The sequence below is a fragment of the Carassius carassius genome, chromosome 8 (assembly GCF_963082965.1).
Source record: "Carassius carassius chromosome 8, fCarCar2.1, whole genome shotgun sequence".
Taxonomy (NCBI): Eukaryota; Metazoa; Chordata; class Actinopteri; order Cypriniformes; family Cyprinidae; genus Carassius; species Carassius carassius.
Genome location: NC_081762.1, coordinates 2,081,460 through 2,101,052, shown reverse-complemented (window position 1 = coordinate 2,101,052; position 19,593 = coordinate 2,081,460). Strand labels below are relative to the sequence as shown.

General features: G+C 43.2%; 1 protein-coding gene across 9 annotated transcripts in view; it reads right to left on the bottom strand.

The window, feature by feature from the left end:
* Positions 1–19,593, bottom strand: part of LOC132144948 (NACHT, LRR and PYD domains-containing protein 1b allele 2-like) — a 173,491-nt gene that overhangs the window by 17,793 nt on the left and 136,105 nt on the right. For 7 of the 9 annotated variants that reach the window (XM_059555545.1, XM_059555547.1, XM_059555553.1 and 4 more), the window contains 2 exons: positions 10,931–11,104; positions 4,118–4,291 (listed from right to left, as the gene is read on the bottom strand). In XM_059555545.1, the coding sequence (XP_059411528.1) occupies positions 4,118–4,291; positions 10,931–11,104 (348 nt within the window). The remainder of the gene's footprint in view (positions 1–4,117; positions 4,292–10,930; positions 11,105–19,593) is intronic. The other 2 variants (XM_059555552.1, XM_059555548.1) reach the window with 1 other exon arrangement.

Genomic DNA, 19,593 nt, shown 5'->3' with positions numbered 1-19,593 from the left:
TATGTGAATACTCAAATTGAAGAATTCTGTTGTTTCAGGTTTCTACTGTAGATTCTAGGTTTATGCTTATGATTGTCATATTATACATTTTCTGTTTTGCTCTTTTTCTATAGATTAAGTATTTTAGTTCATACAATAATACATAATTTGTAATGGTTTTATTGTTTATAATGAAATTGTATTGGTTTTAATGGAAACTGTAATGGTGCCTGTTGGTGGCTTTTGTTAAAACCACTAAATCCTAATGTAATATGTCCCAAAACACACTACATGATAGCATTATTTAATAGTTTTAATGGTTAAAAGTTGATGGTTTGTAGTGGTATTTGTATTGGAAATCAATATAATTTCCGTGATGGTTTCTATTGTTTATGTCAGCAGTATCACCGTGGGTTTTGTGATGTTCCCTTTCAGTCAGTCACATTCAACGTTACGTCAATGACTGACGAATTGGGATCTCGCTAGAGAGACAAATCATCTTAGAGTGTTAACAAAACAAACCAATGAATATTGGAGTGCGAGATTTTCATCGCGCACCCCGCCCCGTAGCGCAGGTATAAAAGGAGAGTGCGTGCAGTCACACATTCAGCTTGTACCGCGATGTGGATGCTGGTGCCTCGTACAGGGCAGGACCCAGCACTTCATCCGGCCCGCCAGCAGATAACCTGATGCTTATTACTGCATCGGGGGACGAGCTAGTCTCTGGAGATGAGGATTTGGCTGCGTTGCCTCCTTATGGGAGAGTGGCATTGCCCGAGTCAGATCCAGAGCCAACTGCTATGCTTGCCCGGGCCGCAGAGAGCGTGGGGTTGCCATGAAAGGCCACTCCATTTCCAGAACATTCAAGGCTGGATGAATGGTTCTTGGGGGTGCCGCACGCAGATCGTCGGCAGCCACCTCCGGTTCCATTCTTCCCGGAAGTGCATGAGGAGGTCACTAGGTCCTGGAGGGCACCTTTTTCTGCCCGAAACAGATCTAGTGCCACCTCCGTCCTCACTACCCTCGACGGCAGGGCGGCTAAGGGGTATGTTGAGATCCCCCCAGTTGAGCACGCTATTATGATAAAGCTTGTGATGCGAATTGCGATGCAACTCGCCCGCCATCTCCTCCTTTGGAGTCAGAAGCATCTGAGGTCACTTCGTGCCATTCATGTCCGAGGCGAGCTCAATCGTGCAGCTGATGAGCTCTCACGACAGCCCCTCCTTGGCGTATTCCTCTGAGGAAGGATCTCCTTTCTCAGAGAAGGGGCACCCTCTGGCACCCGTGCCCAGACCTGTGGAATCTCCACGTGTGGTCTCTGCATGGGACGCGGAGGTTCTAGGTGGTTTACCTCCAGCGGTAGTAAACCTCATCATTTCAGCTCGAGCATCCTCTACGAGGCACACCTATGCTCCGAAGTGGAACCAGTTTGACGATTGGTGTTCTTCCCCCCTGGGAAGACCCCCGTAGATGCCCGATCGTGGTTGTGCTTAATAGTCACGATACAGTAGACGGCAAGTCTGTTGGGAAGCACAACCTGGTCATCAAGTTCCTTAGGGGGGAAAGGAGGCTGAACCCTCCGCGTCCTCATCTGGTACCCTCTTAGGATCTCCCCTTGGTCTTGACAGCCTTAAAGCAGGAGCCCTTCGAGCCTCTGCAGCAAGTAGAGCTTAAGTTTCTGTCACTGAAGACAGCGTTCCTCACTGCACTGGCTTCGATCAAGAGGGTCGGAGACCTGCAGGCATACTTGGTCGATGATACGTGCCTTGAATTTGGGCCAGCCAGCTCTCACTTTGTTCTGAGACTCCAGCCTGGATACCTGCCCAAAGTTCCCACCACGCCTTTCAGGGATCAGGTGGTGAACTTGCAAGCGCTGCCCTGGGAAGAGGCAGACCCAGCCATCGCTTTGCTCTATCCCGTTCGCGGCTTGCGCATTTACGTTGACTGCATGCAGAGCTTCAGGACCTCAGACCAGCTCTTTGTCTTCTTCGGAGGACAGCAGAAGGGAAAGGCTGTCTCCAAACAAATACTTGCCCACTGGATAGTGGAGGCTATAGTCTTAGCATATCAGGCCCATCGCTTAGCATGCTCCCTTGGTGTGAGAGCACACTCTACAAGAGCTGTGGCTTCCTACTGGGCTTTGGCACAAGACGCCTCGATAACAGACATCTGTAGAGCTGCCAGCTGGGTGACACATAACACGTTTGCGAGATTATATAATCTCCATGTAGAGCCTGTATTCTCACCCGTACTCGCCTCAGATGGCCTGTAATGCTGGACCGGCTCGGTTTCAATCATGCTTGCTGCACCATTCCCCTTGAAGGACTGGATACGTGTGCTTAAGTGCTTCTCAGTTCAGTTTTCCTCTTGGCGAACCCTGTTGAAGTTCCTCCCGCACCCTCGGCAGTCAGGCGTGGTGGAGTGCCAGACGCCAGGTCCAGCCCTCGTGTTTATGACCAAGGTCAGCCCTTGTGCTGGGCTAGGTGCCCCTGTGTAGTGATTCCCCCTTCGGGTGATCCCACATGTGTATGCTTCCATGGTACGGCTTCCCTCACGGTGAGCCTGTGTCTTTCCCTGGCAGAGATCTCTCTGCCGTCTCCATTGCGTAGTGATCTCACCCCAGGTGGGCTGAGTCTACTGCAGGGACTTATGTAGCAATGTCCTATGGCCAGTCCATATGTGTAATTTTCACGTTACCTCATATGCGCAGGATGTGGTTCCGTAGCATTCCCCTACTTGGGTACTTTCCCAGTGTTATCCAATTCTCACTGTACAGAACAGCATTTGTGGGTTCCTCTGCCTAAGCCCTGACCTATCGTCCGCTCCAACTGGTGTTGGGGGACTTGCTGGCCTTCACAGGGCACTGGAGAGGGTCAGCAATATTGGCATTTTCCATACGGATCCCAATTCGTCAGTCACTGACGTAACTTTGAACGTGACTAACTGAAAGGGAATGTTTCAGTTACATATGTTCCATTCCGTTGCCACAGTTGCTGTACCACTGCTGTACGGCCGAGGCACACCGTCTCGGCTCCTCAGCGAAAATGTGCTGAATGTGCGACTGCACGCGCTCTCCTTTTATACCGGCACTGTGGGTGCTAATCACGCACACCAATATTCATTGGCTTGTTTTGTTAACACTCAAAGGCGATTCGTCTCTCTAGCGAGATCCCAATTTTTCAGTTACTGACGTAACATCTCCATTCCCTCCTCCAGGGAACGAGGGTTACATGCATAACCGAGACGTTGTTTGCCAATAATGTGACAGGAATGTTGTAATATTGTGAGATAGAAGTGACTCTTTGTAGTTGTGGTGGGCCTTTTTGGGAGAAAATCTAGGGCTGTTTTTCCCTTACAGTCCGTCCCCGGGCATGATCACTGGACAGTGAAATGCTCACTGGGTCAGCAGGGTCAGAAAAAAACAGGTAGATAAGAAAAGACACGTTAACAGCAACATAATTAAGAATTAATATAAAGAGTAAGGTGTAAAACCACCAGGAAACATTTAGTCTCCAGCGCCAGCATTTTTTCAGAACTCCAGCATTCCTGGAGTCTCCAGAATTACAAGCTGTCAGGTTCTCAGAGACTTTGCTTGGGTCAAAAATCCAAAAAAATTACCCTCACTTAATAAGAATCACATGCTGATGTGTTGGGAAATACATTAAGATTTTTTTATAAGCTTTATGGACAGATAAGTTAAGAGTGACTCTTGAAGGACCAGCATCACATCCTTTTATACCACTGTTTGAAGAATTCATCTTCCAGAATCTGCAGTAAGTTTTAGGAGATCATTTTTAGTCAATCTCTTATCCTGAAAATACTGTCTTGCAGAATTAACTTCCAATTCAGTTTACTATCCTAAAAGTACAATTGTAGGGTGCTTTTATTAAGTGAATTAATACGTAAATGAATTTGTACTATACTTAGCAGGAATAAATGTATTTCAAATACAAGTTTATTTATTTTTCACAAGTGAATCACTGTATTATAAATAAAACACATCAAGATACTTAACTTAAAACAGAATCAAACTCTTTTAAAACATGTTAGTCACAATTACCAAGAACATAACCTAAGAATAAGAAACTATATTTACTTTTCATTTAAAGGTCAAACATTTTTAATCATCACTACTCACTCAAGCGTCTCCAGTTTATAATGTGGATCATCCTTCAGATTAGAGAACAGATTCACTCCTGACGGTCCTAGTTTATTTCCAGTCAGATTCAGTTCTCTCAGGTGTGAGGGGTTTGATCTCAGAGCTAAACCCAGAGCAGCACAACCTTCATCTGTGACTCCACAATCACTCAACCTGTAGAGAACAATGACACTCTTCAGTCTTTCAGTTCAGGATCTACAGCTCAGATCAGCAGCAACTTCACAATCAGAAAGAGAATCTTAATCCATGAAACTATTAACAGATCCAGTCTAAAGTTCAGGCCCACTTCTGATTGACAGAGTTCATTTTAATACCATAAAAATACCTTACATGAAAACCCTAAAATCTTCAACACATATGTATTATGTGAAAACATACTAAAACAAGGATAAATAATTCCTACAGAGTGTGAGACTATAATTTCTGTTCATTTTTCAAGTGAATATTAATGAGCCTTATCCTGTCCTCATATGTTGTTTGAAAAAAATAGTTTTTATGTGTATTTTATAATGGGAAAAAATAAGAGAGTAACTATTAAAGATTCAAGTCACAGTTTGTCACGGTTGGTAAACCATGTGGGTGGAGTGAGTGTGTGTCTTGCGTCAGCACTGATTGTTTCTTGTGGGCGTCTCCGCTAATTATTCATGATCACCAGCTGCTACTCGTTACCCTTTCCCTACATATTGCCCTGTCTTTCGTCTTGTGTTTGTCAGAGCGTTGTGTTTCTCTCGTTCCTGTTTATGTTCTTCTTATCGTTGGATTCCCGTCATCTCCTCTTCATCCCCGGATCTCACCACTCACCTTCACGGCTCTTCCCCCGCAGTTCCTGTGTCACGCTCTCCTGCTGCCAACTCACCATCACACCTTGGATCACCCTTGAGCTTTGTCTCTTCCCGGATATCTCTCAGACCTTCAAGATTCACCGTACCTCCTGTCTTCGTGTTCATTGTTTGTTTTGTTATTTAATAAATGTTATAACTCGCACTTGCTTCCTCACCTCCTTGATACCATTACAGAACGCTCTGACCGGACATGGAAGCAGCGAGTACCACTTCTCTCAAGGACTTTATTCATCACAGTGTCACCCGTATGGATCAGCAGAAGGAGAGTATAGTCAACACCGGACGTTACTCTGGTGAGCCAGATTTCTCCAGAATATTCCTAGTGTTCCATGTGTTCCATGCACTTTTCCCTACAGCCTCGCACCTTCGAGACGGAGGAGTCCAAGGTAGCATTTGCCCTTACACTACTCTCCGGTAGAGCCGCTTTGTGGGGAACGGCAATGTGGGAAAACCACCACCCTTGCTGCACCTCGTTCCACTCCCTCTCGGAAGAGATGACGAGAGTGTTCGAGAGTGTGTGGCAAGGAAGCAGCCTGTCAGCTTGCTGATCTCAGGCAAGAAGATCTATCCGTGGCTGATTATTCCATCAAGTTTCGCACCTTTGCGGCCGCGTGCCAGTGGAACGAGGAGGCGCAGTGGGATAGACTCCTGCATGGGCTGGCCGACCGTGTTCACAAGGAGATCTTCCTCCTCGAGTTGCCAACCAGTCTCAACGGGCTCATCAACTTGGCGCTCCGTGTGGACACTCTGATTAACCGCTTGGGGGCGCAGACCAGTCACACACTCCCTCTCAGCATCCCAGAGAGTGGTAACTCGAGTCGAGAGAACATGGTCGGTCCTGTCACCAATCACTAACCCATGCAGGTGGGTAGAGCTCGACTGTCCCGGGAGGAGAGAGAGAGGCGGAGGTCATCTCCTACGCACATGTCTGGTAAAAGAGCCAGCCCGATGGTAAGTTTGAGGCTACTATCGTGTGGGATCTCTGCTGGGAAGTCCTCAACTACATCGTCAACTCTCCTTCCGGTGAAACTCCTTATGGATTCTGGAGCCGAAAGTAAATTTCATTGACACTGACCTTGCACATCACCTGAACCTTCCCGTCCCTCCCCTGTCTCGTCAGATCCATGTCAGCACACTCAATGGCAAGGAACTGCCGCACGTCAACCACACCAATGAACCCATAACTCTCCTCACATCTGGCAATCACACCGAAACCCTATCCCTTCTCCTCATGGACTCCCCGGTGGCACCCGTTGTATTAGGTCATCCCTAGCAGGTCAGGCACAACCCACGAGTGGATTGGGATTCCAACACTGTCACCTTGTGGAGTAAAAGTTGTCGTGAGTCTTGTCTGGTTTCTGCTTGTCCTGCTGTGTCTGTTTCTGTCTTACAAGAGGTGACCACGTTTTTGTCAAACGTGCCCGCAGAGTACCTGGACCTGAAGGAAGTGTTCAGTAAGTCCCGTGCTGCTTCTCTCCCTCCGCATCGTCCCTATGACTGTGCCATAGATTTAGTTCCAGGTAAGTCCCTGCCTAAAGGCAAACTTTACTCTCTTTCCATTCCGGAGAGGGAGGCCATGGAAAAATATATTTCTGATTCTTTGGCATCGAGGTTCATCCGAACTTCCTCTTCTCCAGCGGGGGCGAGATTCTTTTTTGTTGGTAAGAAGGATGGGTCTCTGCGACCTTGTATTGATTACCGTGGTAGAGAATACCTATCCTTTGCCGTTGATGTCTTCAGTGTTTGAGAGGTTACAGGGAGCATCCGTCTTCAAAAAATTGGATTTACGTAACGCTTATTATTTGGTGCGCATCAGGAAGGGGGATGAGTGGAAAACCACCTTTAACACCCCTAGAGGGCACTTTGAATACTTGGTGATGCCGTTCGGGCTCTCCAACTCGCCAGGGGTTTTCCAAGCACTCGTGAATGACGTGTTGAGAGACATGTTAGATCAGTTTATATATGTTTACCTGGATGACATACTGATTTTTTCTTCATCTCTCCAGGAAAATGTGCAACACGTCAGACGAGTGCTTTAGAAATAACTAGAGAATGGTCTTTTTGTCAAGGCAGAGAAATGCGTATTCCATGCACAGTCTGTTTCCTTCCTGGGGTACATCGTCTCGTCTGAGGGAATACGTATGGATCCTGACAAGGTTAAGGCTGTGATAGATTGGCCAAGTCCAGATTCCCCTAATGCCCTACAGCTGTTTCTGGGGTTCGCCAATTTTTATCGACGTTTTATTCATAATTTCAGCCAACTAGTCTCACCTCTGACCGCCTTGACCTCCCACAGTACTGCGTTCAGGTGGTCTAATATAGCTGAAACTGTATTTTCCAACCTCAAGAGCCGCTTCGTTTCGGCTCCCATCTTAATAGCCCTTGATCCCACACGTCAGTTCGTGGTGGAGGTCGACGCATCAGAGGTGGGAGTAGGTGCAGTTCTTTTCCAACGTGCTGCCTCAGACGACAAGATGCACCCATGCGCATTTTTTTCACATCGCTTATCTCCTGCAGAACGTAATTATGACATTGGTAACAGAGAATTGTTGGCCGTCAAATTAGCATTAGAGGAGTGGCGTTACTGGTTGGAGGAGTCGGGGGTACTTTTCATCGTTTGGACATATCATAAGAAACTAGAATACATTAGAACTGCCAAAAGACTAATTTCCAGGCAGGCTCGGTGGTCACTTTTTTTTTGGTCATTTAGATTTTTCTCTATCGTAACGATCAGGTTCCAAAAACGTCAAACCCGATTCTTTGTCACGTCTTTTTGATCCTTCCGAATGCCCGGTGACTCCCGAGTGCATTTTACCTGAGAGTATAGTCATCTCATCACTCGTATGGGAGGTCGAATCGAAGGTCAAGACGGCCTTAGAAGGGGTAACGATCCACACGGGTGCCCACCGAATCGGTTGCTTGTGCCGGAGGAGTTACGCTATAACGTTATTCAGTTGGGTCACTGCTCTAATGTAGCTTGTCATCCATGGATAAGCCTCACCAAGTGCTTAGTAAAGCAATGATTCTGGTGGCCACTGATGGCTCACGACATTCACAATTTTGTTTTGGCCTTGCTCAGTTTGCGCCAGTGGTAAGTCATCTAACCGACCTCCGGATGGGCTTCTTCAACCGCTGTCTGTCCCTTTGAGACCCTGTTCCCACATCGCACTTGTTTTTGTTACCGCCCTCCCGCCCTCTAATGGAATGACGGTCATTTTGAACTTAGTGGACCGATTTTCGAAGGCGGCACATTTCATTCCCTTGCCCAAATTACCTTCAGCCAAGGAGACAGCGGTCACTGTTATTGATCACGTCTTTTGGTTACATGGCCTCCCGGTAGACGTGGTTTCTGACAGGGGATCCCAATTTGTATCCAATTTTGGAAAGAGTTTTGTAAATTGTTAGGAGCGATAGTTAGTCTGTCTTCGGGTTATCTCCCTCAGAGCAACGGTCAGTCTGAGCGAGCCAACCAAGATTTAGAGAGAACGTTGCGATGTTTAGTCTCCAAGAATACTTCTTCCTGGAGCCAACAACTCTCTATGGTTCAGTACGCTCATAACACGTTACCAGTGTCAGCCACGGGCCTCTCTCCATTTCAGTCTAGAATAGGTTACCAGCCACCTGTTTTTCCTTGTCTGGAATCTGAAGTCGAGGTCCCCTCTGCTCACGCGTTTGTCCAGCGGTGCCACCGCACCTGGACCAGAGCCCTAGAGACTGTGCTCCAGGTGAGGGCGCGCACCAAGGCCAAGGCCAAGGCCAATCGCCACCGGTCGAAGCCTCCCTTATACGTCGTGGGGCAAAAAGTGTGGCTTTCTACTAACAACATTCCTGTTCCGTTTCTAAAAAATTAGCTCCCAAATTTATTGGCCCGTTTCCTGTGACCAAGATCATTAGTCCGGTGACAGTCCGCCTCAAACTACCTCCGGCGTACGGGAGGATTCATCCTGCCTTCCATGTATCCAAAATCAAGCCTGTGTTTTATTCACGTATCAACCCGCCTACCCCGGTTCCCCCACCGCCGCGACTCGTACATGGGGAACCCACCTATTCGGTTAACCGTATTCTGGACTCGAGGCAGAGGGGACGAGGATTCTAGTACTTGGTGGACTGGGAGGGTTACGGTCCAGAGGAGAGGAGTTGGGTACCTGCTAGGGACATACTGGATCACTCCCTGATTGATGAGTAAAATCAACAGGTAGGCCTGTCTGGGAATGCAATCGTAAGTGTCTAGGAAGGAGGCGTTCCTAGAGGGGAGGGTACTGTCACAGTTGGTAAACCATGGTCTCGGGTTTTGCACTATGTGGGTGGAGTGAGTGTGTGTCTTGCGTCAGGACTGATTGTTTCTTGTGGGCGTCTCTGCTAATTGTTCATGATCACCAGCTGCTACTTATTACCCTTTCCCTACATATTGCCCTGTCTTTCGTCTTGTATTTGTCAGAGCGTTGTTTGTCAATCTTAGTGTTACTTCGTGTTTCTCTCGTTCCTATTTATGTTCTTCTCGTCATTGGATTGTCCTGTCTTCGGAACACTGTCAACTCCTCTTCATCCCCGGATCTAACCACTCACTTTCACGGCTCTTCCCCCGCAGTTCCTGTGTCACGCTCTCCTGCTGCCAACTTCATGATTCACCGTACCTCCTGTCTTCGTGTTCATTGTTTGTTTTGTCATTTAATAAATGTTATAACTCGCACTTGCTTCCTCACCTCCTTGATACCATTACACAGTTTTGAAATCACAATTTGACACTCTCATAGTACTACAAATTAGTCTCTTCACAGTACCAACATTTCAGATGTTGACCAATACCATATTTGAAAATAAAAAGAATTAAGTACATTAAATCTGTAAAATTAAGCTAATAATAGTTAATGAATACTTTAAAACAATATGTAGCCTTCAAATATTTTTCACTTAAGTAACATTGTTTTAAAAAGATCAAATAAAACATATAGAACAAATGATAAGTCTATTAATCAAGCAATTACACACCAAGATCTATTGACATCAGATTTTATTATTATTATTATTATTATTATTATTATTATTATTATTATTATTTGTCCCATCCATTGCCCAACCCATGGTTATCACTGTGACAATGATTACAATTTCTGATTCAGATTTAAAATATAAATATGATTTAAATATGGTTGTTACTCCAGAAATTTTGCAATGTGCAATAAGAAACAATAAAAACAATAAGAACCAAAAGGTTAAGACTTTATAATAACATTCAGTTGTAAGCATGCCATGATGCAGTCACTTAACTACACAGTAAGTACACCCTGGACTACATTTCCCATGCTCCATTGCACCAATCACATTCACCTGTTTAACAATCACATGCACACAGTACAATCATCAGACACGTTTTATATGCATTGGACTTCATTTAACAAACTGCCGAATATTGTTCTGCACATTTCCCTCCCCTAACGATAGCTGCGATACTAAGCCATTCTGTGTTTGTTTTCATAGTATTGTCTTAGTTTCTAGTTTTCATAATCTTGTTTCAGTTTATAGTTTTCATAGTCTTGTTTCAGTTTATAGTTTTCATAATCATGTTTAAGTTTATAGTTTTCATAGTCTTGTTTCAGGAAATAGTTTTCATAGTTTAGTCTTTTTCTTCCTTTCCCATGTTACTCGTGTTTTGACCCTTTGCTCTGGATTCTGGATTAGGCCTACCCCTCTTGCTTAGCCCTCTGGATATTGTTTGTTCATCGTAGACCCATGCATGCCCTAGGAACATTCTTTGTCTCGCCTTATATATACCTGTTTGCCAGTGTTTGACTCATGCCTGTATTGATCACGTCTCTGTGTAATAAAAACTTGCACCTGGATCTGCACATCTAACGACTGTCAGCCCCGTTACACATATATTATAAATCACTTATTTGTGAGTACCAGTGTGTGTGTGTGTGTGTGTGTTTGATCCAGAGAGATGATATACCAGAGTATCTTCAGTTTAGAGTGAGGATCCTTCAGTAGATCAGAGAGCAGATTCACTGATGATGCTCCTAGTTTATTTGCAGACAGATTCAGTACTCTCAGTTGTGAGGGGTTTGATCTCAGAGCTGAAGCCAGAGCAGCACAACCTTCATCTGTGACTCCACAATCATACAACCTGTAGAGAACAATGACACTCTTCAGTCTCTCAGTTCAGGATCTACAGCTCAGATCAGCAGCAACTTCACCTAAACATACACCACAACATGATTAACAGATCCAGTCTAAAGCCTTGGCAACTTTATATTAAAGGTGTGGGTGACAGTTTTTGTTTCTAGTATTGATTGAGTTTTTTGGGTGCAGTCTAACATGTTTTAATGCTTTGTTTAAAAAAAAAAACATTATTTTTCACAACAAGCCAATATTCTTTGAAGAATGACAGTTAACATCAGCACTGAAGAACTGTGCTAAAATCCTACCTTAAACAGGGTTTCCGCGGGGTCTTAAAAAGTCTTAAATTGTACAAGAAAGTCTTAATTGTGATTTCAAGATGTATTATATTTGGAGATTCAAAGGCCAGAATTGTGATATGCTGAATGTGATGATTGAACTTCAAAAGGCTATGATTTCATGAGCACTGCACGTTCAAAGTCCGGTGCTGCGTTGCTTTGTGTTCTGCTGTTACCGGGGAAATAGTTATAGTTCTGCCAAAAGCGTCATCTGCTCACAGAGAATGAACTGTAGCAAAATTATCATTCAAATGCTATTTTTCTTAATTGCATTAACACTCACAGTCAAGACACTTACGATTGCATTTTCATTCAATGTCCCGCAATGAATGTAGCAAAATTCAATGTGCACATTGAAAATGCATTCTGAGCCGATCACGTGTCCGCCCCCTCCTGCCATGTCAATCACTGCGTGAACAAGGCGGGGCTTGCAGAAGGTCAAGAGACTCAAGACTCAAGAAGAGGATTCAAGTGAGAGAACATGGACAGGACAGATGGTCCGTGTACGTTTTGATCATATATCGGTCAGACTCGCCTGACTCTCGATGCTGTATAACTGGCCAGACTTACCGTCCCAAAAAATTCAATTTAATTTTATTTCATAAATGTAACTATATTTATTTCCACTTCACTGTTATCCAAGGAGACATAAATATTTGCACTGTTTTTTTCAGAGGGACGATATTTATACAATACTATAACCGATAAATAATTTAACGGGGTCTCTTGCAAGTTGCAGCAGCACGAATTATGTGCCCAGCTACATCTGATTCAAATATTATGCTAATTAACAGTGAGCTGTGGTTTCAGACATTACAGTGCCTCACTCGCACTGACTCTTTTTCTGCATGAAAGAATGAAAAGACCTGAAGGTGGAGCAATTCGACCAATCAGATGAAAGCAGCGTTTCAGCTCCGCCCACAAGTGCGAATGAAATATTGAAGCCATAAACCGATATGATCAAAACCTGCATTATCAAAGCGTTAGCACTCGTTAGCTTGTCATTAGCGTTTTCATTCGAACCTATCGCTGTTTTCTTTTCTCCTCTCCCTCGCTCCAGTTTTTCACAAGTTCATCAAACAACCGCAGTAAGAATATTTCATCAAGCACGGTGAGTAATGGCTTCTCCCGTCATTGTTACTTGCACCTCTTGCCACATGTACAGTTTATCTATCTCTGTCGCTGATGAGGGATTCACATGTGATAAATGCAGGGAAATACAACCCGAATTCCGGAAAAGTTGGGACGTTTTTTAAATTTTAATAAAATGAAAACTAAAGGAATTTCAAATCACATGAGCCAATATTTTATTCACAATAGAACATAGATAACGTAGCAAATCTTTAAACTGAGAAATTTTACACTTTTATCCACTTAATTAGCTCTTTTAAAATTTAATGCCTGCTACAGGTCTCAAAAAAGTTGGCACGGGGGCAACAAATGGCTAAAAAAGGAAGCAGTTTTGAAAAGATTCAGCTGGGAGAACATCTAGTGATTAATTAAGTTAATTGATATCAGGTCTGTAACATGATTAGCTATAAAAGCTTTGTCTTAGAGAAGCAGAGTCTCTCAGAAGTAAAGATGGGCAGAGGCTCTCCAATCTGTGAAAGACTGCGTAAAAAAATTGTGGAAAACTTTAAAAACAATGTTCCTCAACGTCAAATTGCAAAGGCTTTGCAAATCTCATCATCTACAGTGCATAACATCATCAAAAGATTCAGAGAAACTGGAGAAATCTCTGTGCGTAAGGGACAAGGCCGGAGACCTTTATTGGATGCCCGTGGTCTTCGGGCTCTCAGATGACACTGCATCACTCATCGGCATGATTGTGTCAATGACATTACTAAATGGGCCCAGGAATACTTTCAGAAACCACTGTCGGTAAACACAATCCGCCGTGCCATCAGCAGATGCCAACTAAAGCTCTATCATGCAAAAAGGAAGCCATATGTGAACATGGTCCAGAAGCGCCGTCGTGTCCTGTGGGCCAAGGCTCATTTAAAATGGACTATTTCAAAGTGGAATAGTGTTTTATGGTCAGACGAGTCCAAATTTGACATTCTTGTTGGAAATCACGGACGCCGTGTCCTCCGGGCTAAAGAGGAGGGAGACCTTCCAGCATGTTATCAGCGTTCAGTTCAAAAGCCAGCATCTCTGATGGTATGGGGGTGCATAAGTGCATACGGTATGGGCAGCTTGCATGTTTTGGAAGGCTCTGTGAATGCTGAAAGGTATATAAAGGTTTTAGAGCAACATATGCTTCCCTCCAAACAACGTCTATTTCAGGGAAGGCCTTGTTTATTTCAGCAGGACAATGCAAAACCACATACTGCAGCTATAACAACAGCATGGCTTCGTCGTAGAAGAGTCCGGGTGCTAACCTGGCCTGCCTGCAGTCCAGATCTTTCACCTATAGAGTACATTTGGCGCATCATTAAACAAAAAATACGTCAAAGACGACCACGAACTCTTCAGCAGCTGGAAATCTATATAAGGCAAGAATGGGACCAAATTCCAACAGCAAAACTCCAGCAACTCATAGCCTCAATGCCCAGACGTCTTCAAACTGTTTTGAAAAGAAAAGGAGATGCTACACCATGGTAAACATGCCCCGTCCCAACTATTTTGAGACCTGTAGCAGAAATCAAAATTGAAATGAGCTCATTTTGTGCATAAAATTGTAAACTTTCTCAGTTTAAACATTTGCTATGTTATCTATGTTCTATTGTGAATAAAATATTGGCTCATGTGATTTGAAAGTCTTTTAGTTTTCATTTTATTAAAAGTTAAAAAACGTCCCAACTTTTCCGGAATTCGGGTTGTAGTTAGGCTGACAGAGAAGATTTCAGAATTAGAGACATGCATCCAAACTTTAATTGAGGACAGTAAGAATGTTAGGGCTCTAGATACGGCTTTGGATGCGTCTAGCTCAGGGATTCCTGTACATTGTTCGGTTCCGGAAACAGAGCCCCTGCAGCAGGGCAACTGGTTGACGGTGAGGCAGCGTAGTCGTGGGTCAAAACACCGCTCTTCTGTTCCGATCAAAACATTAAACAGGTTCTCCCCACTCAGTGATGCACCCACTGAGAAACCTGATGAAAGTGCTCTAGTTATTGGTGATTCTATTGTACGGAACGTGAATATAGAGACACAAGCCACCATAGTCAAATGTATACCGGGAGCCAGAGCGCCTGACATCTTGGCAAATTTAAAAGTGCTGGCTAATGCTAAACGTAAATACAGTAAGATTGTTATTCATGCCGGCGCTAATGATGTTCGACTTCACCAGTCGGAGATCACTAAAAATAACATTAAAGAGGTGTGTGAACTTGCAAGCACGATGTCAGACACTATAATATGCTCTGGTCCCCTCCCTGCTTACAGTGGTGATGAGATGCATAGCAGATTGTCATCACTCAATGGCTGGATGTCTAAGTGGTGCCCACAGAATAACATAGGTTTCATAGACAATTGGACGAGCTTTTGGGGCAGACCTGACCTGTTTAAAAGAGATGGTCTTCATCCCTCCTGGGGTGGCGCCACTCTTCTCTCTAGAAATATGGCAAATAGTCTTAGTGTTTATACTTGACTAACTGGGGCCCAGGTCAGGAAGCAGACAGACTGGCTAAACCGACCGTCTGCTAGCTGCCTCCCGTCACAGAGGTCAGTTAATTCTCAGCACATAGAGACTCTTTCACCTAGATATCACACTATTGAGACTGTGTCTGTTCCCCGAACTAGAAAATACAAAAAACGTCCAAACCAAGTTAAGATTAACAATTTAATTGAGGTTCAACAAATAAAAAACAGAAGCAATATGGATAAACAAATGATAAAGCTTGGCTTATTGAATATCAGATCCCTTTCTACGAAAACACTTTTTGTAAATAATATGATCACTGATCATAATATAGATGTACTCTGTTTGACAGAAACCTGGCTAAAACCTGATGATTACATTATTTTAAATGAGTCCACCCCCCAAGATTACTGTTATAAACATGAGCCACGTCTAAAAGGCAAAGGTGGAGGTGTTGCTTCAATTTATAACAACGTTTTCAGGATTTCTCAGAGTGCAGGCTACAAGTATAACTCGTTTGAAGTAATGGTACTTCATATAACATTATCCAAAGAAACAAATGTTAATGATAAATCCCCTGTTATGTTTGTACTGGCTACTGTATACAGGCCACCAGGGCACCATACAGACTTTATTAAAGAGTTTGGTGATTTTACATCCGAGTTAGTTCTGGCTGCAGATAAAGTTTTAATAGTTGGTGACTTTAATATCCATGTTGATAATGAAAACGATGCATTGGGATCAGCATTTATAGACATTCTGAACTCTATTGGTGTTAGACAACACTTTCAGGACCTACTCATTGTCGAAATCATACTCTAGATTTAATACTGTCACATGGAATTGATGTTGATGGTGTTGAAATTATTCAGCCAAGTGATGATATCTCAGATCATTATTTAGTTCTTTGCAAAATTCATATAGCCAAAATTGTAAATTCTACTTCTTGTTACAAGTATGGAAGAACCATCACTTCTAACACAAAAGACTGCTTTTTAAGTTATCTTCCTGATGTATCCAAATTCCTTAGCATATCCAAAACCTCAGAACAACTTGATGATGTAACAGAAACTATGGACTCTCTCTTTTCTAGCTCTTTAAATAAAGTTGCTCCTTTACACTTAAGGAAGGTTAAGGAAAACAGTTTGACACCATGGTATAATGAGCATACTCGCACCCTAAAGAGAGCAGCCCGAAAAATGGAGCGCAGCTGGAGGAAAACAAAACTAGAGGTATTTCGTATTGCTTGGCGGGAAAGTAACATATCCTACAGAAAAGCATTAAAAATCCGATTAGATCCGATTACTTTTCTTCTCTTTTAGAAGAAAACAAACATAACCCCAGGTATTTATTCAATACAGTGGCTAAATTAACGAAAAATAAAGCCTCAACAAGTGTTGACATTTCCCAACACAACAGCAGTAATGACTTTATGAACTACTTTACTTCTAAAATCGATACTATTAGAGATAAAATTGCAACCATTCAGCCGTCAGCTACAGTATCACTTCAGACAGTGCACTATAGACCCCCTGAGGAACAGTTCCACTCATTCTCTTCCATAGGAGAGGAAGAATTGTATAAACTTGTTAAATCATCTAAACCAACAATATGTATGTTAGACCCTATACCATCTAAGCTCCTAAAAGAGGTGCTTCCAGAAGTCATAGATCCTCTTCTGACTATTATTAATTCCTCATTGTCATTTGGATATGTCCCCAAAACCTTCAAACTGGCTGTTATTAAGCCTCTCATCAAAAAAACACAACTTGACCCCAAAGAACTAGTTAATTATAGACCAATCTCGATACTCCCTTTTCTGTCCAAGATACTAGAAAAGGTGGTATCCACACAATTATATTCCTTCTTAGAGAAAAATGGTATATGTGAGGATTTCCAGTCAGGATTTAGACCGTATCATAGTACTGAGACTGCTCTCCTTAGAGTTATAAATGATCTGCTCTTATCATCTGATCGTGGGTGTATCTCTCTATTAGTTTTATTGGACCTTAGTGCTGCGTTTGACAAAATTGACCACAACATTCTTTTGCATAGACTTGAACACTTTGTTGGCATCAGTGGAAGTGCATTAGCATGGTTTAAATCGTACTTATATGACCGCCATCAGTTCGTAGCAGTGAATGAAGATGTATCCTATCGATCACAAGTGCAGTATGGAGTACCTCAAAGCTCAGTACTAGGGCCGCTACTCTTCACGCTTTATATGTTACCCTTGGGAGATATCATCAGGAAACATGGTGTTAGCTTTCACTGTTATGCTGATGATACTCAGCTGGATGACGAGTAATTTCTTACTGCTAAATTCTGAAAAAACAGAGGTGTTAATTATAGGACCTAAAAACTCTGCTTGTAATAACCTAGAACACTGTCTAAGACTTGATGGTTGCTCTGTCAATTCTTCGTCATCAGTTAGGAACCTAGGTGTGCTATTTGATCGCAATCTTTCCTTAGAAAGCCACGTTTCTAGCATTTGTAAAACTGCATTTTTCCATCTCAAAAATATATCTAAATTACGGCCTATGCTCTCAATGTCAAATGCAGAAATGTTAATCCATGCATTTATGACCTCAAGGTTAGATTATTGTAATGCTTTATTGGGTGGTTGTTCTGCACGCTTAGTAAACAAACTACAGCTAGTCCAAAATGCAGCAGCAAGAGTTCTTACTAGAACCAGGAAGTATGACCATATTAGCCCGGTCCTGTCAACACTGCACTGGCTCCCTATCAAGCATCGCATAGATTTTAAAATATTGCTTATTACTTATAAAGCCCTGAATGGTTTAGCACCTCAGTATTTGAATGAGCTCCTTTTACATTATAATCCTCTACGTCCGCTACGTTCTCAAAACTCAGGCAATTTGATAATACCTAGAATATCAAAATCAACTGCAGGCGGCAGATCCTTTTCCAATTTGGCGCCCAAACTCTGGAATAACCTACCTAACATTGTTCGGGAGGCAGACACACTCTTGCAGTTTAAATCTAGATTAAAGACCCATCTCTTTAACCTGGCATACACATAACATACTAATATGCTTTTATTATCCAAATCCGTTAAAGGATTTTTAGGCTGCATTAATTAGGTAAACCGGAACCGGAAACACTTCCCATAACACCCTATGTACTTGCTACATCATTAGAAGAATGGCATCTACGCTAATATTTGTCTGTTTCTCTCTTGTTCCGAGGTCACCGTGGCCACCAGATCCAGTCTGTGTCCAGATCAGAGGGTCACTGCAGTCACCCGGATCCAGTACGTATCCAGACCAGATGGTGGATCAGCACCTAGAAAGGACCTCTGCATCCCTGAAAGACAGCGGAGACCAGGACAACTAGAGCCCCAGATACAGATCCCCTGTAAAGACCTTGTCTCAGAGGAGCACCAGGACAAGACCACAGGAAACAGATGATTCTTCTGCACAATCTGACTTTGCTGCAGTCTGGAATTGAACTACTGGTTTCGTCTGGTCAGAGGAGAACTGGCCCCCCAACTGAGCCTGGTTTCTCCCAAGGTTTTTTTCTCCATTCTGTCACCGATGGAGTTTCGGTTCCTTGCCGCTGTCGCCTCTGGTTTGCTTAGTTGGGGACACTTCATCTACAGCGATATCGTTGACTTGATTGCAAATAAATGCACAGACACTATTTAACTGAACAGAGATGACATAACTGAATCCAATGATGAACTGCCTTTAACTATCATTTTTGCATTATTGACACTGTTTTCCTAATGAATGTTGTTCAGTTGCTTTGACGCAATGTATTTTGTTTAAAGCGCTATATAAATAAAGGTGACATTGACATTGACATATGTGAGTCACAAACAAGAACGGTTTGACCTAAAAATATAAAAATGGAAACTACTGTGGAAACAAAGACACCTACATCTTGGATGCCCTTGAGGTAAGCTAAAACATGAACTATCCCTTTAAGGGTAAATCTGAGAGGTAGGACTTAAACCACATGAGTGCAGTTCCAGAGATGCCCATCTTTCTGAGGGTGGACAGTAGAATCGGGTGCTTAACAGTGTCAAAAGCAGCAGACAGATCCAGCAAGATGAGTACTGAGGATTTTGAAGCTGCTCTAGCCAGTGGCAGGGCTTCAGTATCCGAGAGCAGAGCAGTCTCAGTTAAGTGGCCACTTTTGAAGCCAGATTGGTTGCTGTCCAGGAGGTTGTTCTGTACAACAAACATAGAGAGCTGGTTGAACACAACTTGCTCAAGTGTCTTTGCAATGAATGGAAGAAGGGATACCGATCTTAATTTTTTCTAGAAGTGCTGGATTTAGAGATGGTTTCTTAAGCAGTGGGCTTACCCGAGCCTGCATAATTGCTGAGGGAAATGTTCCAGAGTGAAGTGAGGTTTTGACCATGTGAGTAAGTGAAGGTATGACTGAAGAAGAAATCGCTTAACCTTTTAGCCAGCCCCCCGACGAGAATGTCCTCAACTCGCATGTGTCAATGTTTACGAATAGATTAAATGAAACGGGAAAAAATTTAACCTTGACAAACTATATATCATTATAAAGATCTAATCCTCAAGCATCGATGACAGATCGCTG